At 39.3% G+C, this 24,190-nt stretch overlaps 1 protein-coding gene across 1 annotated transcript; it reads left to right on the top strand.

The window, feature by feature from the left end:
* Positions 1-1,957: 1,957 nt before the first annotated feature.
* On the top strand, positions 1,958-17,586 carry LOC135312042 (histone H4 transcription factor-like; the record flags this gene model as incomplete). The annotated part of the gene is made up of 8 exons (XM_064444182.1): positions 1,958-2,182; positions 6,159-6,270; positions 10,114-10,266; positions 11,195-11,272; positions 13,959-14,079; positions 15,084-15,222; positions 16,069-16,184; positions 16,811-17,586. Coding segments are annotated over 8 exons (1,344 nt in total), but the record flags the coding sequence as incomplete, so codon positions are not given.
* Positions 17,587-24,190: the final 6,604 nt, after the last annotated feature.

Raw genomic sequence — 24,190 nt, 5'->3', positions numbered from 1 at the left:
AATAATATTTGCTATTGTTATATCTGTTCAGAGTCATGAAAAAACAGTGGAACTATTTCTACTCAGTTTATATTCCTGTTGCTTCCTTTATACTGACACACACATGCATCCTGTTGAGTAGAAAACTGATTTAGCCATCTGTGTCTCATTCCCCCAGAACTAGCTTTCAGTTGGATCAGTTTTCTCATTGCTTTAGTGGCTGGCTGTGCCAATTCCAGAGCTGGATCTTGAGAACAAGAAGGAGCAGATGGAACCAGCTCTGTTCAGTGTGAGCCCACACTGATGCCAGGCTAAAGTGACTGGATTTGCACTCTTGGTAACGGTTACTTTGACTTTTTATGTGGGAAGACATTTTACAGTACTGCCACAGAGTTAAATTATAATGAAGGCATCCTCAGCAGGTGTTTGGGATGGTGATCATAGGACTCTTACTGTATGGTTGTAATGGAAATGTTACAACTTGTGGCTTCTGGCAAGGTGTAGATGTTTGCAAAATATGGCCTTAAATTCTTAAAATAATGTATTCAATAATTTTAAAAAAGGAAAAAAGAAAAAAAACAAAAAAGAAAACAAAGAAATGTTCATGTCATCTAGGAGCCTGTAATCTTAACTGCTATTTTTACAAGAGAAATTTACAGAAATGTAATACAATAACTAAAACTTATTTGTCCTTCCAAAAATTTTAGGCAATGGCCCCTGGAAGCAAATTTAAGAATGCTGAATTAATATTACCATGTGAATGGAAAGAATGCTGCTTTATAGGGAAATGCATGGAGGAATTTTGTAATCATATTGCGGAACACTTGGAAGAGTACCTACAGCATCCCCTGGAAACAGCAGGTCATTTATGTCTCATCTGTCACGCAGATTACGTTGCAGTTTGGAAGATTATTCCTAGCCTAGAAAATAATACTGATTTCAGTTTACCTGCACTGCAGATGTCCATAGCTTTTCTAAGGCCCAGCTGCATGAAGCACTTAGGCAAAGGCTTATACCTGCTTTTTGCTTCATATCTGATTGCCCTGGATTTTTGTTTGTATTGATAGCTATTACTAATATGGAAAGAGACTGGCGAGGTGATATGAGAACTGCTGAGGGTTTTTTTTTTCCTAAGATTAGGGCATCAGCAGGTGCAATTGTCTAGAACAGATTTTGGGAAATCGGTTTTGAATGGCAGAGTTCTTCCTTCTCAGGGAACTGGCCTGCTGCTTAAGAATTCTAAGTTTAAAGTACCACTTGTATGAATCTTTATAGAAAAATGAAAACTTTTATTGTTTATATGGTATTTGCACTATATGGATACATACACTGGTGTTATTTTGTGACAGGTATTGTATTTTACGTCTTTTTAATAGTGTTAAATGTACTTAAAAGGAAAAATTAAAAAAATTGTATTCCGCAGAAAATTATAGTCAGTCTCTGTAGATGTAATAGCAATAATATACTAGACTTTTTAATATAGCTATTTTGGCTCTTGTGTATCCTGCTCTTTATTCTTAACACTGTAATGAAGTATAATTACAGGTGTAGACATTTTAATTAAAGGTGAATGAGTTTTAATTAAAGGTGAAAAAAGTAGAATTGGATGAACATTAACAATGTCTCTGTGACCTAAGCTGAAGAGTGTCATAGTATTTACCTAAGAAAATACTTATTTTTACAAAAGTTTTCTACTGAATCTATGAAGTGCCTTTCTGCAAAAAGTTGTGTTTTAAGGTACAAAGCACTCTAGTATTGCTGCAGTTGTGAGGCAGTGGAAAATCTGTTTGCCACTCAGATTTGCAAGTTTAATCTAGTGCATTATCAGCAGATAGCAATTACCAGCTTCTCTAGTAAGGTTACTTGCAGATTGTGAAGTTACTACAACTATAAGTACTGTTAGCATTCTCGCTGTTGTGGCACACAGTTGCAGATTTCACGTGGTGTTCTGTAAAATGTTACTTCTTTCTTATGTTTAGGGCAGTACCCATGTTGGTGGAGAGGTTGTGAATTTGGGGCAAAAGATCCCAGAAAGCTGATAATACATGTCAATTTTCACAGTTACCACACCAAGCTAAAATTCATAGGCTCTCAGTTACGGGCATTGCACCATGATTTGCCGGTATGTTTGCAGAACAGCCGTAGCTGGCATCAGTTACCAAAGACTTCGGAGGAGTTTGTTTGCCATTGGGAGAATTGTGATGTAAGTGAAATATGTTGAGATATTGCTTTTTTTTTTTTTTCTTTTCCTAACTTTAACTCAGCATTCTTTGGATTTGACTCACTATTGGGAATTTTTGCTCAGTCTTACCTCTGAATAATGTTTCTCACTATCTTTGTAAGTCATACATGATGATTATTATAGTAGCATTCACAAGAATGTAAACAACACATTTGCATAGCATCTGCAACCGCGAATTCAGGTTTTCTTTCTTTTTGTGGTTGCTAAGATGATCTTTTTGACAAAGATGCAATTTCTCTTGTGTTTTAAGAGTGTATAAGCAAAACTTTAATATACCCAGTTTAATGATAAATTAATGAACTTGGTAGTTTGTAGACAGGTCCAGAGTGTTTATTGTTTGTCTGAAGAAAGGCATCAGAGTATCTGATGTTTCCTTGGTCAGCTGGAAATGTTGTTTGGTTTTTGGTGTTGTGTTGTGGTTTTTGTTTGTGTTTTGTTGTTTGTTATTAACTGGGACAGAAATCAGACATTTGCAGCAGGCTGTTCATGTAAGTCTGATGTCCAAATGGGGCCAAGATTGGTTTAAAATTAAAATGGCTTGTATCTTGACTGCTTTTTGGTGTCCTGTATTAAATAAAATAATTATCCATTCAGTTTCAACTGTGCATCAAGTAGACCAAGATGATTAGCAGTTGCTATCTTTTTTTGACAGTGTTAACATAAATAGTGCTGCCTATATATTTTTTTTTTCTGCTTCGTGGAGATGTTTATTTCCAATCAGAAGTGGCTTCATATTTATGTGACATTATAGGGAAGCACTTTCTCTGTCAGTGTTGGCCTCAGAAACTCAGCTGTTATTTATAGCTATTGAGCATTACCTTTGCATCCACAAGTGATGTATTCTTACCATCTCCTTTTGTGTAACTGTTGAGTAAGATAGTTATTGGAGCAAATAGTAGTGCAGGAAAATGGTCTCTCTGATCTGCATTAATTTTTTTCATGGTGTATGAGTTTTTTGCTTTGTTTGAGTTAAATTATATAACTGAAAACAAAATATTGGCAAAGAAGAAACAACTGAAATGCATTGCACTGTGGAAATCAGAAAAACTGTAAACCTGAACAATTTTGCAAACCTCATGTGGGCAAATCTGATGTAGGCTTAGCAATGTTGAACTACAAATCAAAACAAAAAACTTTAATGTTTTTCCAAAGGCGCTTGATCCTTTCTTCCTTATGTCTCTCTGGGCCTTTCAGTGGTTCATGGGTTATCATCCTTAAATCCTAGTTCTCTATTGTCTATGACTTTTTCATGTCGAAGTTGTGATAAAATTAATTTATGACATAAACTATGCTTTTTGAGGTTATAAACAAACATTAAGGAGGATGAAAATACTTCCATGCAAGGGAATGTCAGACTGGTGGTGCTTTACATAGTTCTTTTATTCCTCATGTGTATCACAGTCGAATTAGGATCCATGTGATGTTTGACTAAATATACTGCAGTGATGGAGTAAAATTACTTTTGTTCTCTGATGGTGGTTATAGCTCACGCTTTGCTTTGCTAACCTCCTTAGTAGGTCTAAAGTTATTTTCAGTTTCCTCTTAACATTTTAGTTTACAGATTGTTTGTTCCATAGCATATATGAAAGGTGAGTGCATCCTCATCTGTGTGCTATTACTGGACAGAATGTCTAGAAATATCCATTTGGCTCTTTTGGCTCTGAATCTAGAATATCTATACTCATATAATGCTTAGATACTTCTCTTTTCATTAATTTTCCCTCCATGAAATAAGGAATGACATAAAAATCAGAGTGAAGTTTATAGAGAGAGGCAATTTTGTTGAGTCAATCTGTGAGAAATAAAGGCTTTTATTTACTAGTGGGTTAAGCATGGAAGTACCCCATGCTGCTCTTTTTAAAGCTGTAAGCCTAAACATAAAATACAGAGCATTATTTATGATAACTTTTGGATTGTTTGCAAAGTTTTATTACAAGGTATTGTCTCAAACAAAACTTATTGCCATTATGTCTCATAGCTTATAGGAATTATTTCTTACCATAGTTATTTTTGTTATTAATGCTTTTTAATACATACCAATCAGTCTTTACTTGTGTGCTGCTATTATTCATCTATTTGTTTTAAAAATGAAGAGTTTCAGAAAAACTTCAAAGTCTTCAGAATTTGGCTTTGCTGCATCTGTCAGTAAGCACAGTCTTTTGAAAAACATGCTTTAAAAACAGAAGAAAAATCTTCATATTAATGGATTTTGTGTTCCATTTTTCATTTTTGTAAGTGGGCAGTTTTGGCTGATGGAATCCTTTAATCCATAGCATTTTGCTAAATCTTTTTATACGTGTTTTTTCAAGTTCAAACTATGTTGTGAATTTTATTAATTAAAAGAATTTTTCCCAACTTAGTAGGCAGGCTAGACTAGACCCAGGAGGTGGGGTAGGGCACACTGTGAAAGAGGAGAACTTTGAGGGCAGGGAAAAGTGCTTACCTTTCCCACCATCCTGCAACTATGTTCCCACAGTTATGAATACAATTCTCTTTGAAAATCACCCATACAGCTTCCCCTGACTCTTGTGGTGCCTCCTACTGTGTCAGATTCAGTTTCCCCAAAGGTAAAGTGTCTGACTCAGGCCAACATCCCCAAAAATTCTCTCCTTTTCTCTCCTATTTACATAGAAAGAAATATTCCAGAAAGTTCCGGCAAAACATTTGAAGAGATGGTGCCAACAAATTAAAATGGATTTAACACCCGTATGGTTACTCTGATTAAGAAGTGAAGAAGCTTTCGATCACTGTCTAGCTCAATACTTTTAGTTGATTCACCTTAATATGCCTATATGTATTTATATACACAAGACCTTGGATCTCTCAGATCGTGTTTCAAGCCCTTCAGAGGATATAAGGGCTTGTCTCCCTGAGGGAGCTATTGTGAAATACATTGCAGCATGAATTTAAAATGCAGCAGTTTGCCTGCATTAACTCCTTGTGTGAATGCTCTGTTCTGCACACAGAATGCCTAGCAGTTTGGTTCAATCCACTCTACTAAGATTAGGATGATTAAAAGCAGATAATACTAAATAAATAGGTTTTTTATTTATATATTTTTTCTTTAAAAAAACACAACAAAAACCCAAAAAACCCCAGTGCTGTTTAAGTTTGAATCAGCTGTATGTTATGGGCAGTGGCAATATCAGCCTAAGGAGTTTCACCTGTTCCCCATTTCCTCTCCCTAGTGTTTTGATTTGGTTGAAAGCCAGATCAATTCCTTATCCCAATTCAATATGTAGCCTAACGAACTTGTGCTAGAACAACAGAGAGCTTAAGGGGTTAAATTATTGGGAACAGGGAGGAATACTTTGAATTGCAACTGATGACAGTATGCAGTTGAATGACACCCTTGTTACTTGAAGGAAATGCAACAGGCAGTCTACTTTCTCTGTGCAGGTGTGGATTTTTGTGGAGTGAGGCAGAAGTTAATTAAGGTTTAGTCCCCCTTGTCACATAAATACTGACTCATGGAGTGCTGTGTCCATAACACCTAATTCAGTTTAATCATTGTGCAGCCTTCCCATTTCTGTTGGAATTAACTGCATTGCCCTCATAGCCTTCTTGTGAGTAGGACCAGGTAGAAGTGAAGGCAGTGGAGAAGGTAAAAATATACCAAAGAAATAAATAAACAGAAATACATTAACAGACACATCCCTGCCCCAGAGAATGGGTAGCATTCTCTCAATTAGTCTAGACAGACTTTTCAACTACTAGATAGTAGGTGAAAATTCAGGACCTGGTTTCTGTGGTGGATACAGCAGAATGTTCTACATTTTTGTAGTTGATGTGTCTGTGTTGGGGTGAGTTAATTAAATACTACTGCAATATTTACTGGTGTCTGTTTGGTTTCTAAAGACACTTAATTCTATGCTCCTGTCAGCTGATACCCTGCCAAAACTATCTTGTCTTCTCCATGCTTCTATTTTGTTTTCAGGTTACCTTCAATAACCCAGTGTGGTTTTATCAACATGTTGCTCTTCATGCCAATGCTACTGAGGAAGAAACTGTTACAGATCAGAAGCAAGCTGTTTATTGTCACTGGAAAGGTAGTTCACATTAAAAAAAATTCTATTTCAAAAAGTATTTCACTGCAGCGTTTCCTACAAAATTCACTTAGTGCTACATATTGCATAGGCACTTGTGAGAGATCTTCAGATATTTTTTCATCTATCTTAAGGAGTTGCAGAAACATTTCTATTTTATAGGCATCATGATTTAAGTAGAATAGTTCCTATTTTCCATGGGATTGAACACCCTCAACTTCAATTAATCTAAGCTGAGAATTGCCAGTACTGAACGGGGTGGGGTTTCCTCATAATTCTGCCTGTGGTTGGTAGTTCATATACCATTCAAACAGGCTTTTCGCTTAAATTCTACCATTCAGAGTCGGGGTTGTCTCCGTCACAATAATCTTTCATGATGAGCTTACTCTTTGCTTTCCCTCATCTGTTCCCTTCAAATCAAGGGAAGCACGCCTATTGCTGTCCTAGTTTTTTTTTTTTCAACTCTGTGGTGAGAAAAAGCATTTTTAATGCATTCTTTATATTGCTAGCTACCTCTTGTGTTAAAATTATTGTCATGGCTTCAAAGCTGATGTTCTGCCCTTGGCTCTATTGTAGAAGCCACATTCCATTGACAGTCTTTCATAGCAGATGCCTTGATTGTTTGAGTAAGGGCTAAACTATGGACTTCCATTTGATGTGCATGCCATTTAGCTTCAGACCTACAAGTGTATGAGCAGAACCTCTCCAGAAGAAAAGACTTTCTGCTGAAGAATGATGAGACAACTTGTGGAACTCTGGTCCTGGAACAGATCGTTCTGTGCTTGCCTTAAACCAATCAATTTGCCTCTGTCGTGTAAAATGTGTCAACAAAGTCCAGGTTTGATTGGAATCCTCTTGGTGAACCCCCCTAGATAAGTGTCTTTTCAATTTATGGGTTAAAGTTAGTTTTTGGGTTAGCTATTCACTACAGCGATGACAAAATCCCATCAGTGGATTAAGGTCACATAATATTGTTCCTTCTCCCTCTTGTGATTAGCTGACAGATGCACTGGTTTTTGGCTGGGGATCTCACTCCCATGACCTGACAGTGCAGAATCTGTAGTCCCTGGAGGAACAAAAATCACACATCAGTGTGATCATAGCTTTAGAAAATATAGCCCATTAGGAGAGGTGAAGGGACCCCTCTGACTGTATAGTCTAAATAACAGAATGGGGAAAAGCAAAATGTGGAAGAAAAGGAATATAATATGTCTTCAAATATGTTTAAGAAATACCCTCCTGTTAGGAACAGTGAAATCCTATGTTCTCCATGTTTGTGCTAGAAAGGATGAGAAGTCATAAGCTTCAGTTGTAATAAGAGAAGGACAAGTTATAAGTTAGGAGAGCCATTTTAACAGGGTATTTTAAAATACAGCAGCAGTTGCCTGTTGAAATTATGAAGGTTGTCTATCACTGGGGAACTAAGAAAGCTCCTTTTGAGACCAAGACGTAACTCGGAACAAAACAGTAAGTCCTGGGTTCTACAGGGTCCGTTTAGTCTGTGATCTTGATGTTCAGAGTGGTAGTATCATTTGAAAGTGACAAACAGAATCTGACAAGCAGAATCATCCAGGCAGGGAAAGACAACTTTTCATTCACACCCCCAGACTTAAAAAGCAAGGACAGGCAAGTAAGGTCTCACCTCTGTGAGGAAGCAGTTGTCATGGAACTGGGACAACAGATAGAAAATGAACAGTCTTTTCCAGGGACCCTCAGTATACTAGCTGGTGGTCTGAGTTGGCTTGAATTTGTGAGGGCACAGCTAGAGTGGGCTGCTCTGCAAGGGGAGGCAAACTGATGACAGGCAGGCAGGCAGGGACGTCCACTGACAGGGTGCTGTCTCACAGAGCCTGAACAAGAACAGAGCAGTTCTGGTGGTGCTGGCCAGGGTCAGCCACAGCCCAGTGATCACCAGCCAAGTCCACTGTGAAAAGACAGGTCTGAGGTCAAGCCAAGAAGTCCAGATAGCAAGTGAGAAGCAGGGCCAGTGAGGTGCAAGGCGTGGGTAACTGCAGCTCCCAAGCCAAAAAGCACAGGGTATGTGAGTGGAGGCCCCAGATAAGCCTTCTCACTCCTCTTTCTCACAACTTTGCTGTTTTCACAGAAGTGTGAATGAAGCTTGAACGGCATCACCGTATTAGACCAGACCTCAAACACAACTAAACTCTTAGATGTGTGGGATGGAATTGGCTACAGAGGAGGATTGCAGAGAAAGATGGCTATGGGCTGGTCAGGGCAACCAGAGACTGTTGGTATACTCAGGGCTCTGGCAAAGTTCACAAAGGAAGGATGTGAGAGAGAGATTCAATCTGATGTCCTGTATATCACATTTTGAATCTGGGGTTAAACAGAGACAAAAATCTTCATGTTGCACTAGAAGAATAATCTGCCATCAAGCTTCTGATCTAGACATGGGAGCTTGTCTTTTTTCTACGGCCCCTTCTGATCAGAAGTATCCTGTACACAGTAGAGGTGAAAGAGACATTGATGATCCTGTTTCCTCATTGTAGGCAAGGTGAGGTTTTAGAATTTCTTTTGTCTTTTAATACGGTATCTGGAGTTCTATCCCTTGACTAAGTATGTTCATCTGGAGCTCAGACCTCCCAGGAAGCTGTCTACATTCTATGGATTGGAGTGAATGTGGGTTGTTATCAAGGCTATTACATTCTTGTTCCACTTGAGAGAATGTCCCGATGGATAGTAGAAATGGAACTTACAATGCACCTACTTGGTTAAATGAATTAGGCAAATCCCTTTTGTGAAATGAATTTTATGTATTAATTTCTGAGACTAAAGGTATTCAACCTGTCACTGAGTTTGATTAACTTTATTACTCTTATCATGCGACATCCACAAAAGAATATCTTTCCCTACCTCTTGCTCTTGAATTTGAATTTAGCCCTCTTGATTCTGAAGAGTCCTTGATTGGGTCCAGGCTATTATTTCACCTTTCTAAAAAGCTAGCTTTCTGCATAGCTGCTTTCTTTGTTAGGTAGATGATAGAGTCTCGTGGCTGCTTCTCCTTATGCGAGAGGGTAGGCTGTTCCTTCACACCTGCCTGAAGTTTTCTCTTGAAAGTAGTTCTTTAGCTCCATTTGCACCAATACATTAACCCACTAGGGATTTTCCCTTTATTTGTCACACGTCAATAGCCAGAGCTTTCTATTTGCGCTGTTAAAACTTGCACGGTGTCCACAGCACCAGACTGTTCCTGAGCTCAAGAGATCTGAGGGTGTAGCTATTTGTATGCAAAGACTGTTTGGTGGATAGCTGATTGCTTGTGGTTAACCACTCTGTGAACATGTCTGTAAAGATGGAAAACGTGCAGATAAAAAAACAAAGAGGCCAGTAAGCAGGGTTCTCGGACATGTACAGTCGACATATATTTGCTACCCCATCTTGTTCTCCTGGTTCTCCAGAGACTGTGAAGATTGCTGGAGTTCTGTGATGGGGGAAGGGAAGGGGCCCAACATAAATAGTAATAAACATTTTCTCTATTCTACTGTGTGAGCATACATGTGGAGTCAAAAACTGTGACACAAGAGGGTAGAAAGTATAGCGGCATGCTCTCTGATTCAAAGCTGAAATTTTTGAGAGACACTTGGCCAATATGTCTCGAAGAATTCTGATTACTGACAAATAATCTGGCTTTGGCATGGGTATTTGCAGGGTTAAATGTCACATGATGTTTGTAATAGTACCAGTCTGATTTTTTTCCAGGAAGAAGCATTTTTGTGTGTTTCTAAAAATATAACAGTAAGACATAAGTATGTAATAGCCTTGTCTGTTTCTACACAAGAAAGAATACAGTACTCATGCAGCTTTTATTCTGTTTGTTTGGTTTAGATTGTTTAGGTGTATTTAAAGGAAAACATAAGCTATGGGATCATTTAAGAACCCACACGCAAGAAAGAATTGTAGCATGTCCTACCTGTGGACGAATGTTCTCCAATAACACTAAGTTTTTTGATCATGCAAAGAGACAAGTTTCAGAAGATAGTAAGTGGATATGCTCTTATTTTTGTTTATATTTCTAAGAGATTTTCATTTAAGGTGCTTTGTGATAATGTGCATGGGTATTTTCATAAATATTCCTATTTTTTGTGTAAGTCCCTTGCAGGAAAGCAGGGTTTACTCCAGGAAGGCAGTAGTTTTCATGAAGCATAGAAGCTCTCTTGGCATTGCATGTCTGATGAATTAGGGTGTAATGAAAGTGAGCAACAGAACACCCTTAGATCCGTGTTTCAGCAGAAAAGCTATTCACTTGGCAGCTGTGGCATCATACTGCCTCTCTTCCCTTGGTGCCCATAGCACAGTGTGACATTCCACTGACACTGGGAAACTGCCCATGAACGGTAAAAACTTGATTATTGAAGAGAGAACCTCCATAAGAGCCAGGCTTGGATTACAAAATCTCTGCAAGTAATCCCAATGAGCACTGAACTACTGTCAGGTCAAAAGGCAATTTTTTTCTTTTCAGCTTTTCCACGAATTATTTTCTTCACCAGAACACTCCCTACCTCAATGTACTGTGTATTAGCTGGCATGCCTTCCTGCATGCTAAAGAAGAAGGGAGAGGTGGTTGGTTTTCTTCTGTTTTTAAGTGCTTGGAATATATTTGTGGATGTTTTGGTGATGAAAGTATTTGCGTTCTAGGTAATTGACAGAAGAGCTCAAATTTCAAACTGTTAGGGTTTTGAACAGATTGTTAATCTGTTTAGGATAAAATTAGCTTACTGATAAACAATCCTCTTCATTAAGCCTAAGCTAAATTTTCTTCTGAAGAGTATTAGTAATGAAAATGTATATTGAAACTGTCTCAGTGCTGTGTTAGTTTATTCATTAAACTGGCAGCTATAGGTTATTAATTAATAAAACTTCCATAAGTTATTTGTGTTGCCATTAAATAGTTTCTGTTTGAATTCAGAACAACTATTTGGTTGCCAGTACTGTCAGAAACGTTTTGCCAATGAAAGGCTGCTACGAGATCACATGAGGGGACATGGTAAGTCAGAGCTTTTAAAAATAAAACATACTTTTCTTAAGGTCACCTGGTACAGAACAGGTTTGGTAAACTACAGAGTTATAAGTATCATTCTATCAGCTAAGAAAAATAATATATGAAACCAGGGCAACTGTGTTACAAATGTTGGAAGGTAAGAATTTCGCTGCCCCTCCCTCTGAAGTATGGAAATTCCCTTTTCCATACCTTCTGATCAAAAGTTTTAAGGAGCTTTTCTGTGTTGCAGTAGCTCCTGTGCAGATGCTTATTCTTCACTTGCATCTCTGTTTACTGGCTTTCATGACTAGGGGAATGGTTAAAGCCAAAGCTGTGTTTTAGCTTGGGCTGCGACTCTGCTCACCTTGCAGTGCATAATCAGTAGCGTAGTCCTTCGTTGACCTAACCACAACCTCCCTGAGGTCCCCAGATTATTCCCACAAGTTATAATACAGCAGCTATGAGTTGCTGGGAAAGAATCCTACAGCATCTAAGCACAAGGAAACATGTGATATTGCTGTTGGACATACAGGAAGTGCAGAAGCCGAGAGGGGGGTGGGTCTTTGTGTTGGGAATAAGAATATTTGAACCATGTAGCCAGACCTGGGTACCAGTCATTTAGGTTGTATAAACATACAGGTAGCTTTGTGCAGACTTGCTCAGTCAGGGTAGATTCTACTTTCTAGTTGCATTCTTAAGGAAACATGATTTTTCACTGTCTGCAAGTCAACACATTGATGCTTAACAGCTATGCATTTGATTTGGTGCTTACTGTGAGCCACCAGAACTGACCATGTTCATATTTAAATGCCTTTGTAGTTGACATGATCTGATTAACATATCTTAATTTTTGTACTTTCCATTAGAAAACAGAATTATTTTTGTTTTATTATTAGTTTTATTCCTTTGTCTCAAGGTGACTTTGGACAGAAATTGGAAATAAATACAAAATCTTTTTTGTTTTGTTTTTAATAGCTAATGAAGCAGTTTAAATATGCTGTTTGGTGGGGTTTTTTGTTTGTTTTCTGGTTGGTTTTTTTTTTAATTAAAGCATAACACATATTAAGATAGATTGATTAAATGAAGCACATCACTAACTGAACTATTTGTTTCTGGTCAGTCTGGCTGCACTTAAACCTCTGAATTGTACGACGTGCCTGGCTGTCCTTGTCCCCTGATAATTCAGACTGTGTCCTGCTTGCACAGCCAGGGAAAATCACAAGGTGGCTGGATGTAGGAACAAGGATGATATGAACCTGTGCCACATCCCAGTAAGCCACAGCGAACCAGCTGCAATGTAAACTTGGCTGAGGGAGCTGGAAGGTGTTCCTGGGTCCAACTGTTCAGGCGCCATTTAAGTCCCTTTGGATATTAGAGCCAGTTACTTCCCTAGTTCATGATTCAGCTTTCTTTAAAACTTCTGGCAGCATACATGTCTGCATGTGAGTGCAGACTGCCAGTGCAAACATGACATTTTCAGGTTCTTACCCCAGCATATTTCATAATAGTTCACTGGTATAGATAAATATTGAAATTTTCTTCTAAAGAGTGTGCCTGTGTATAAGAAGGTATTCTGAAATAAGCTGTGATGTGAATGCAAATGCTGTAGGTATTCTGAAATCACTCCCTACGTGGACATACTTACATGCCAGTTAACTAAGTGAACTGTTAGACACTCCCATTTCAAGAGACTGCTGAACTTCACTGATGCAGTTTTGCAGATTAAGTTATTCCAGACTAGTTTTCTACATGAAGCTATTTATTTGGGGGGGCAAACAAAATTTTTCCTGGTTTAGATCAAACTACGAGGAGAAGTGCCTGTGCAGGGAGTGATTCCAGAATAGTTACAGTGCAATATATTTACTTCCTTTTTTGAGAAAACATGAGCACTTCAACTGCATGTTTTTCTTTGGCCACCTGTAAAGCACTGGGCTGATTATAAATAATGCATTGTTTCAAAGTCCTAAATATTACAGATTTTGTCTAAATCCAAAACTTCTTTAATGAGACTCTTCCTAGTGCATTCATCAGGTTGCCGATTCATGTGCAGCAAAGCAAGCATTTGTTCAGCTTAAGATGTTACATCCTGCCTGCCAATCTGCCAGAGGTTCTCCCCAGTTCCAGAGCTGGCAGAGCAAACCTGTGTCTCGGCCATTGCAGTTCACAGCCTGGCAGGTTAGCAAGCGCCTAGCGTTATTATGCCTTAAGCAAATATATCTGAATGTGAAATGGGGAGGCAGAGATGAGACAGATATTCTTTCTGCCACCTTTTTAAGAGTGGTAATACCTTAAACACTAGAAGTAGATTTGCCAGTGCTTGTCTGTCAGAAGCCCTCCAGACAACATCCACCTTTTAGAAATCCTCCCAAAGTGCCAAGGGCAAGATGATAATCATCCTTCGTGTTAGAGCCTAGAGAGTGAAACGTGATCCCGTACATCTTTTTCCCTTACCATCTGTTTTTTGAAAGTAACTTGAAACATCATAAGACTGACCATTATTTTACTACTCTATTGTATCTGCATTCTATTTAAATATTTTTATCTGTATATTTTATTCCCAAATGTATTATAATATGTTAATTCTAATCTGATATTTTAATACATTTTTTTGGTCATATGTCATGGCAGACAATGCCATGGTAAAGTTGATACATAAAGTTGAAAGTATCTTTCTTTCTACTCTCTTTACTAGTTAATCATGTTACATGTGCCCTTTGTGATATGGTATGCACAAGTGTCTCCTCACTGAAAGCACACATCAGATTCCGACACTGCAATGAACGTCCATTCCATTGTCACCTCTGTGACAGCAGGTAAGAAAATTTGAGGCTTGTAGCTATGTGAGAACTGCAGAACCAAGTTAGTGTTTTACGTAGAAGTTAGTAAAGAAAGAAAATTTTTCAACCACAAAAATAATCAACTGTTCAGTGAAGAAATCTAACAGATTCATCTACCTTCAGCCCCTGAGACATTGTAGTTCATGAACTTCTGGTGCAAGTAGGTCTGGTGGGTTAAAAGCTACATTTTCTTGGCAAGACTATGTGTACTACAAGATGGTCATCACGACAAGTTGAGGTGTGTAACAGTAGCGCCTTAAACTGTGGGGTTTGCCATTCAAAATGATTTGCCGGCTGTTTGCTGGGAGAGTCAGAGTCTTTGAGTGATTTTTCTGCCACAGGGTTACTATATCTTCTGCTGTCTTGCACTCTCATTTTTCTATGGTGGTTTCTTTTCTCCTTTCACGATATGAAGCAGTGAAATTGGGGGGGCAGAGGGGGGAAGTGGCATTGTGGTATGATAGACCAAGTTGCATATATAAGCATTGGCAAATTATGTTTAACTTTGCCAGAGAAGGTGAGAGGTCTAGCCTTTGTACGCTGGAAGTGGGATAGAGTGAACAGATATTGAAGTACTTCTGTGTTCATACTGTGGGTGGACAGAAGGAAATAATCTGAATTTCTAGACCAGAGAGGATGAAGTGACCCATCAATAATGGCTAAGAATTTTTTCAATGTGAACAGAAAGAGAGGGTGATGCCTTGCAACATGGTTGTGGAAAAATTACCCAGATTTGGGCACGGTGTGGATGTGTGGGAAGAAAGAGGGAATGGAAAATGAAATCCAGAGCACATCAAAGAGATGTCTGTACTATTCCCTTTTCACAGGTGGAAAAACTGAGGTAGAGAGTGATTTACACATATTCCGCTTTCACTTGTCATTGTCAGAGCCAAAATTTACTACCTCCCAGTCCTAAACATTAACCACAAGACTGCTTCTCTGTACTATTGTATCTGTTATTTGTTTTACTTTGTATTCAGTTTTAAGAACGCGTATGATCTGCATAAACATGTTGAAACACACAATGATTCAGATGCCTACAGCTGTGATGTTGAAGGATGTGGTTTTACTTCACGGACTTTACAAACTTTGAGACAGCATTATAAAAGAGTGCATGTGGTGAGTATATTAAATAGCAGAATAAAATATATTGCTATAAATGAGACTAAAGTTTCCAATTTATGTGTGCTTAATTTTTTGTGAATTAATGAAATGTTACATTTCTTGCATCAAATTAAGTATTTATTTGCACACATTTCTAGGACTCTTGCAAATATTATGCAAATACCTGACTCATCCTCACCTACAGATTTTGTGTGCTTACCTTAGGTGCATGCAGTTGCATACTGTTGCATACTGACAGTCTTGAACTCTGGACACACCCTCTCCCCCTTCCTTTTTTTTTTAAAAAAAAAAAGAACATGCCAATCCTAATCTCAACAGGAAACTATTTCGGGGATTAAAATCCAATGTCACCCTTCTCATGTTGGTACTTCATCCTTGGAGCCAATAAGTTACCTGAAAATAGAGGAACTATAAAATGTGTAAAGCTTACATCACTTTTAATCGGGTGAGTCTGGCCACAACATTAAAATACAGTTTTGGCTCCTATAGCTTATGCATGCTTGTTGCCTGTTCCTTCAACTTTCTGAGTTAGGATCACTGCTGTGTTGTAAAGTGAATATATTTTAGTGGAAGCTATGTGTCACAGAATGGTAGGGGTTGGAAGGTGTCACACTGCTGTTGGAGATATCTGCAGTACTAATGGCCAATGCAGAGACTTTCGATGTTCACTTGAGTTCCTTAATCAGACAAGTTCTAAACCCACAGTTTAAACATTTTAGGAAGTTAACTTCAAAAAGTTTTCATCTTGTTAGTGTGGTTTTCCCCTTTTCAACAAAGGATTATTTTTTGGTCATATATACGTGCAAGCCTTCAATGATTCTAACAGTCTTTCTTTCCAAGAGTGATGGCATTCTGAAATACAAATGCCACATCTGCCAGAAATGTTTCTCCTGGAGTTATACATTGACACTACATCTTCGAAAAGCTCATAAACTCAGCAGTCATTCCCGTTTCAGGTATGTTACCAGATGATCCTTGTTCAGATCATAATGTTTTGGGTTTTTTTTAAATATTTCTTAAGAGATCCAGATATTAAATGCTATCTTAAGATTGATTCAGTTTTAAACATCTGAGCATGAAACAATTTACTGCTTAGGTTTCACTATTGTGCTGGAAAACCTAGTGTAGAGATGGTTAAACCAAGGGGGGGGGGGGGGGGGGAGTCATCTTGCTGTTATAGCTTTTACCACTGAAAATCTTGTAACCTAGATTGTTGAAAGAAGTTTTTTGTGCCTGCAAGTTGTATCCACCAAAAAGAGTATATAAATATATCAACAGCTTCTGTAGCATAAACAAGCCATAGTCTCCCTTTTGGGACAAGAAAATCCAGCAAATATCATTATGGATAGGTATCTCTTATTTTCTGTTACATGACGTGTTTGATAAACGCTACTTATTGGAACCCTCTCGCAGGGCCCTTCACATAGAGTGTCTTTTGTTTGAGTGCCACCTAATAAATAGCAATCTAATTAATCTCTTAATTGCTGACATTCTCAGTTTTGGCAATCTAATTAGATGATGTTATTATTTTCTGCTGTAAATGCTATGGTTGTAGCTTGTATTTTCTATTTTATTCCCTTAGATATAAAGAAGATGATGAGGGTCATATGAGTTTGAATTTAGCAGTATATAATGCTGCCGTGGGTTTAGGTCAGGCTCTTAATAACAAGATGGTTACACATAAGTCTTCACCAAGTCAAAATAGTTTTGGAAGAGAAGGAGGGGACTCTTGCAAAAGAGACACTTCGACAGCAGAAGAACTTTTTGCACAGCTTCAGCCATGGTCACAAGCTACTGGAGAAAACTTTCTGGTAGAAACAGACACTTCTGTGCCAGGGCCTGTGTATTCTGAACTTCAAACTGCTGTCCAGCCCTTTGAAAACTGTTTTACTTCTGCTAAAGTTGATGAAGCAACACCCATGAATGTGAGAGAGAAACTAGCAGAAACGGAACTGGGCTTGGGAATTCAGATAGCTTTCTAGAAAAAACTGTGAAAGAAGAGGTTCAGAAGAGGTTTATTTTTTTAAACAAAATATGTTTTAAAGTCTTTTATCTGTGTCAGATCTTGTATATAACACTGTTTTCTCAGCTTTCATGTTAAATTATTCTAATGTGCTTAGAGAATACATGCAAGATACAATATTGTGCACATATAATACTTCCATTTGTAGCCTTTTGGAGAAGAAACTTTTAAGTTCTGTATATTCATATAGAAGATACATGTGTGCGTGTATATTCATTTTAAAAATATAGCCTGTGAGGAAAGCATGGAGCCAATGCATGAGACAAACAGTTTGAATGGGTAGGTAAAATGACCCATTTATTATTAGCCCGCTGTGTTGTTTAGTTGAAATGAGATAACAGCCTGTGAAAAAATGTACATTTTTTGTGGGTTTCTTAGCTTCACTTAGTGACTTTAAAATTATTTCGAGAGTTATTAGAGAGACATTATTTTAATGGACTTTTAAGCTACAATGTATTGTTAAGTTAATACATTTAAATAAAAAAGAAGGTTATGTCTAAATAAAGATGTTCATAGAGCTGACTTCAGGATTTATATACCATTTGGTATAATGGAAATTTTATAGTTATTTGTTGTTGGGTGCTGCAGGTACAATGACAAGAAAGTGAATGAATGATATTGGCAGCATAGCTAAATGTGCCTAACTGTATTTTCATAAATAATTCCGCATAGCCATAGTTATTCTGAGCTGTTAGGAAAAGTGCTTAGCAAAGACATTTTATTAATTCTTGTATAAAAGGCATAGACAAGAAGGCAGGTACCTTTCCTCACAGTAAAAATTAATTACAGTGTTCGAAACATTTTTTTAAAACAAGAACTGAATAAGCCCTCCAACTACAATATGTAAGACACAGACGAGAAGTCAGCTACAAGGCTAACTTACCTCGTACAAGCTACTACAAGCCAGCCTCCCTTGAGGACCCAGAGGTATGTATGCTCTGAGGAGGGCTTGAGGGCTTGCTGTGCCCCTTTGAAAGCAACTTTCAGCGCATATGCAGAGCAGTATTTCATCACCGCTGCTTACTGAACGGTCACCTCTCTGAGGAGACAACCGATACGGGAAGGAGAGCCTGCGATGAGCAATCAGCCTGCGCAGGGGTGAGCCCTGGCCAACCAGAATGGCTACCAGACAGCCTGGGAACAGTGTGAACAAGAATAGGCCATCTGAAGGGAGCTTGCCGTGTAACCCCGAGGATTCTGGGACACTTCTGTTTGGGAGGATTTCCACTGTGCATCTTCTGTAGTAAACTGTCCCCTCTGAACTGGCCTCTCATCATCTAACTGCCAACCGCTGTGGCATGAGAGGACTGTGAGGCCATGCTAGGCCTGTGTGCGGGACTAGGAGAGGGAAGGGGTCCTACCGCATCATCCCCACAGCTAGAAAAGCACAGGCTGGTAGGAGCAGGTGAGGAAGTGGTATCAGCATCAGATCCCTTATGCTTGTACATGAACCATTCCTTCTACTTCCTACATTTGCTGTCACAAAGGGCGTGGGGAGAGTGACCCAACCAAAGAGTCTGCCGTTTTGCTACAGTGGCATTATGAATAGGAATGAGGCTTGCTGGAGGGAGCCCTAAGTAATGCTCCTGTGCCTGTGCTCAGACAGCAGTGCTCACTGCTGCTTCAGCCTAACAACCTAGACCAGGTTGTCTACAATGTTTAGCAATCTTGGCCAGAGAGAGAAAAGGAAATTAAGACCCCTGTCACAAACATAGGCAGATCAATAGCGTCGGCCGTAAAAATCTCCTCCCGTAGCTGTCCACCTCGCTATTGCCTTGGAAGTTCCTGCTTTGCGGGCAGCTGAGATCTTTGTGCTCAGGCTTTAATATTATTAAATATGCTGGGCTGTAATTTGTGGCAATTCAGCTGATGTTTCAAGAGCAGTTGAGCCATCTGTGCAGTGGGGCCAGACAGATGTGGGTGGCAGCCTGATTTTAATCTGCCTTTGTGCATGAATCAGAGACCAGCATTTTTAATACTTTACAGTGCGGGTAAAACTGACTCACGTTTCTCTGGGCAATGAACAGGTACCACTATAGCCTCTGGGATTTCCCCTGCTAAATATCAAAGGCCTGCAACAAACAACACAGGTGTTAATGCTTCCCAGAGAAAGAGTCCTTTATAATGGAAAGTATTAGTCAACCAGAATAGAGAGGAGTCTCTTCCAGACCTTTTACAACAGTTTACCAGAAGCCTCTAATCCAATATCCAACAAGTTACTCCTTTGGGCAGATCCCCATGCCTGCCTGATTGGGAGGCTGCTGCCTCCAGTGCAAGCTGCATTGCAGGTACCAAGGTTAATTTACACAAAGCCTGTTCAGGGCTTCACATGATGTATTTAAACATGGCATTATAGATTTGTACTTGAGCTGTGGAACCACGCTTGCAGGGCAAGGGTATGACCTGCAAGTTTTAAATTGCCACAACTTTGTATGAGCCTGTTAAATAGATTTTGGAAGACAAAATCAACTCTGGGAGCAGAAACAATGGGATTATAATTTATTAATGGAGCCCTATTTTTGAAAACCATATTTTAAAATAACTTCCCTCAGTTATGCTGCTTAGTGACGCTGTAGAGTTTTATTCTATATTGCTTAGGTACCTGTTCCACTTTATTATTATTCACAGCGTTTGCATTCACACAGGGGCTTTGCAAAGCTAAAAAGCTACACCCATTTTCTTGTCAGTCATCTAGTTTACAATTTATATTCATATATTAGTTTCTATCTAGAGGCTTTGTTAACACTTGTGTGTTTTCTAGGCAACAGTAGTTATCAACAATGCATTTCAAAGTTGTTTTTTCAGAGCGCTTTTTCACATTTCATGTTATGATTTAAGTGTTAGCACTCAAAGATGCTGGTTTGCATGTACAAAGCAAAATAAAACATCCATCTGAAAGCACTTTGGTGAAAAGAGGCACACTTTTTCTGATTTTGATACCAAATTATGAATTTTTTGTGCTAGTTTTTTTTACTAAAATAACTGTATGTAGATCTATTCAGTTTTGAAAACTAGTTTTTTGTTTCTGCTTAATTTTCAACATAATTCTGAAGCTGCTTTCTCCCCAGCAGGTGCTGCTGGGTGCCGTCCCATGGAAGAACCTACAGAGGGTCCCTGCGGACTCACCCTGCCCCCTTGTCCCACAACACTGGGTGACGTGGGGTATGTGTCAAGCAAACATCTTTGTTGATCGCATACTTTATTCAGCACCTCTGGAAGACTGAAGCTCTATGAGAAACAAGACATTATTTGCTGGGATTTGTGGGACCCAGCTTGAAAAACAACTTCTTCCCGTGCACGCCAGGCATGAGGTGGACGTGAGTCATTAGGTACTTGTTCTCATGGAGCCGGATCATCAGATAAGGTAAGCTGGCGCAGGTCCACTTGACTCTGTAAAACCAGAATAATGTCTAACTGTGGCTCTGGCACGGGACCTTTGTGGATTTTGGTGGGACTGGACTAGCCCTTGGCCTTGTGGAGGCAGGAGGAGACAGCTTGCCAGGCTGACAAAGAAACCCTTTGATAATGACTTTGGAGATGGTGCCCTGCAGCACAGCAGGAAAAAATGTACCTAAAAAATGACTATGTCTGCCAGGAAGCAGAGCAAGACGGAGCTTGAGGAACTCATGCAGAACACCTTTTTTGTTCTCAGAGATTTGAGAACAAAAATTTAAATCTGGGCATTCTTTTCCTTAATACCACAGAAACAACCATGTTAGGCATTCACTGCTTACATGAATGTGATTAATCTTTTTTTTTTAATTGTATTTTTTCACTCTGTACTGCCTCTCTACTATCATAAACAGAGCTGATAATGAGATGTATGTAAAATTGTTTAATACTTTTCAACTAAGTTCCTGAAAGCAGGGCTTTTTATTATCCTTACAGAGGAAGAATGTTAGCAGAAATAGTTCAGTAGTTTCTAAGAAAGCAGTTGTGAAAAAGCAAAGCATTTGTCTTTTGGAAAAAATTCTCAAAGCTGGATCATTAAGCAGCACTATAATTTTGCACAAGCTTTAAAGTGTAGCATCCAGAAGAGGAGCGTTTGCCCCGATCTGGTTTTTGGCATATAATTCTGTGAAGTAAGACGTGTTAAATGCAATCTGCAAAGCCCACCTAAAGCCCTGAAACAGTAATTTTTTTACTAGAACACATTAAATACAGAGTACGTTCTGTTACTGTCTCTACAGTAAGGAGCTTACATGATCTCCAGCAGATTATGATGTGCCTCAGTTTTCTGCCACTGAAGAGGAGTTCTCAGCTTTACAAGGAAGCCACAGGATTTTTATTAATTTGTGTTCTGATTTGTTGAGCTGTTGCAGTCACGAGCAATAAAAACACACTCATGAAGGCTCAAACATGGTCCCCAGCCTGCTTTTTAGTTCATGGCTGCTTTTGTAGGTTCAAATCAATTTATAAAGGAACTGTCTCATGGGTTGCTGAGCAGGCAGAGCTGCCATCAACCTAAGCTCTGAACTAGCAAAAATTCATATGTGTGCCTGACTCTGGGCACCAGGAGCAGTCCAGCTGGAGTGTGTAGCTGACTTCAGCAGGGTTACCTACACTGTACTTTTTAAAAATTTTCTTCAGTGGAAAGGTTGGTTTAAGAATTCCCATCCTCTTCCTACCACTCATTTCTACCTCCACACCACACTTGTCTGTTGTTTGTGAGGGTGTGCTTTAGATGAGATTAGCAAGCAACTCTAGCATCTGCTAGGATGTGTAACTATGCCCCTTTCATCACCTTCTTCGGAGGTAGTTTCCTTCCAGTCTACTCGCCTCCCCTTCTGTTGACATTAACAAGCATCTGGGAAGTCATGCCAGCTTTCTGATCCGTCTGAAAACTAACGAAGGGAGGTTTTTTAAGTGAGGTCATTGAGTTGATTCAGTTACTGTTCAACCACGTGAATGCGAGTACAACCGTGTGAATACTAGCACTGACACAAAAGAGGGGATGGCAGCCTCCTTCAGAGACTATGCAGTTTTAGATCGGCTGAAGCCAACTGCACTATCGCACTGTTTGTGTATAAAAACCTGAGCATAGCTTAAATGTTTCAGAGTGGGTGAACAGAGGGGTTTTGGTTTATCTTTTTGGAAAGTTGCAAATCAGTCCTCTTTTGTATCAGCTTTAAAGCTATTACATAGTTGCCATCTGCTATCTGTTCACAGAATATAGAGGCAAAATATTTTAGCTCTAATGTACAGGAGAAAGGTGCCCTACGACCTGTTGAAGCTTCAGGTTAGTTGACTTCATATATGCCAAGCAACCCTTTAGAAGGATTTCATTCTAAAAAGAAAAAGCTAAAGCGCTAGATTAAATGCTGTTCTCTGAAAGGACTGAGAAACACTGCAAGACAATGAAACAGAGTAAGAAGAGAGTTTCTTTTTGATGCCCCCACTAAAGTACATGCACGGGAGAGGAAGAGTTATACAAGACCAGTTACCTTGCCACAAAAAGATATATCAGGTTGGTTTCACATGATTTGTTCTCAGTAAACCTAGTATTGGCTGTTGTCAGCCTGACTACCTATTAGCGTATTTTTTTTATTTATTTATTGTTATCCAGGGACCTGACTATTCCTGAGAATTCCAGAGAATTTCCTTGCCACCTTCTTTTTCTGCCTCTTGGAAGACAAGCACCAGAGGTGCCCTTTTCCAGTCTTCCTACACTTCACCTACTAAAAGCTCAGAGGTTGGGCAGCTAGTTCTCTATCCACCTTAAATGTGAATTTTATTCAGACGTAGCCCTTTTGAAAGTACTTAAGTAATTGAAATTCTCTCAGATGAGCTCTTTCCATGTTCTACCATGAGCTGTCACTCATTTGTTGCTGGTGTTTGTTGAATTAATTCTCAAATCACAGTGCAGGTAGGAGGTATGCAATCTACTTCTTGCTTCAACTCAACTAAGCGCAAGTTGGGTTTCATCTAACTTGCGTAGTTTTACAACTTTCACCATCTTCCCAATGAAACAGGTGTTTGAATGACAATGTATCATTAGCGGAATAAAATATCTGGTGTGCTGTTTGGCACAAAGTCGTGCACACCTCCAGAAGATAGTGTCTCCAAGGCCCCGCTTCCGCAGAGCTGCTTGTGAGCACGGCAGTCTCTCCAGGCTGATCCAGTCACAGCTGAAGTCCAAAATCAAAGCAAGGAACAAGTTAGGATGATAGCCAGGAGAAGGTCAGAGAGAGGTGTACTGTTGGGTCACACAGGTGGCCTAAGGGCTTGTCTCTACACACAGCTATTTCTTATTCCTGATTTATTTATACATGTTCTCATTCAGACTAAGCCATTGTTTAGTTTAATCTGGAGTAAATTAAGCAGGAACAAGTCCATGTGGAATAAAGCCCTGAGAAGAGGCTTGATGTCCCATGTCTTTTGAAAGTAATTAAATGCCTCTATAGATACTTTTTAAATGGAACTTTGCAAAGACAAGACCGACTACTGCTATTACCTTAGCTTTAAAAGACATTGTCCTCTATCTGTTGCCTAACCCACCAGATTAAACGATCATACACTAACTGCCGAGAACAATCAACTGGAGTCTGATATTCACTATAACAAGCAAACACGAGCTTTTATAACCTTTAGACATGTGATAAGTGTGAAGGTCGCCGTGCAGGTCGGAATAGCCTCTTCACCATCACGTTATGTACCAAAGGTCACAGACTCCTTCCTTCCAACTGCAGCATCTCAGTAACAGAGTAAGACCCTTTATGCACTGGTCCGAGCCCTGTGGTGCCTGCGATTAGATCTGCAAAAGCGTTCAGCCACTGAACTCTGCCGCTGGGATCATCAAAGCTCCTAGTCCCACAGGCAACTAAAAGCCAAGGACACATTGGTTCTTGGCACTACAACTTCCCAGAGCCCAAGAAAGCCCTTGCTTCGGAGCGCGCCTGGCCAGCACCGGCCACTGCCACCGGAGCAGGCTGGCCCGAG

This window comes from Phalacrocorax carbo, chromosome 1, assembly GCF_963921805.1.
Source record: "Phalacrocorax carbo chromosome 1, bPhaCar2.1, whole genome shotgun sequence".
Lineage (NCBI taxonomy): Eukaryota > Metazoa > Chordata > Aves > Suliformes > Phalacrocoracidae > Phalacrocorax > Phalacrocorax carbo.
This window is presented reverse-complemented; position numbering and strand designations above follow the sequence as displayed.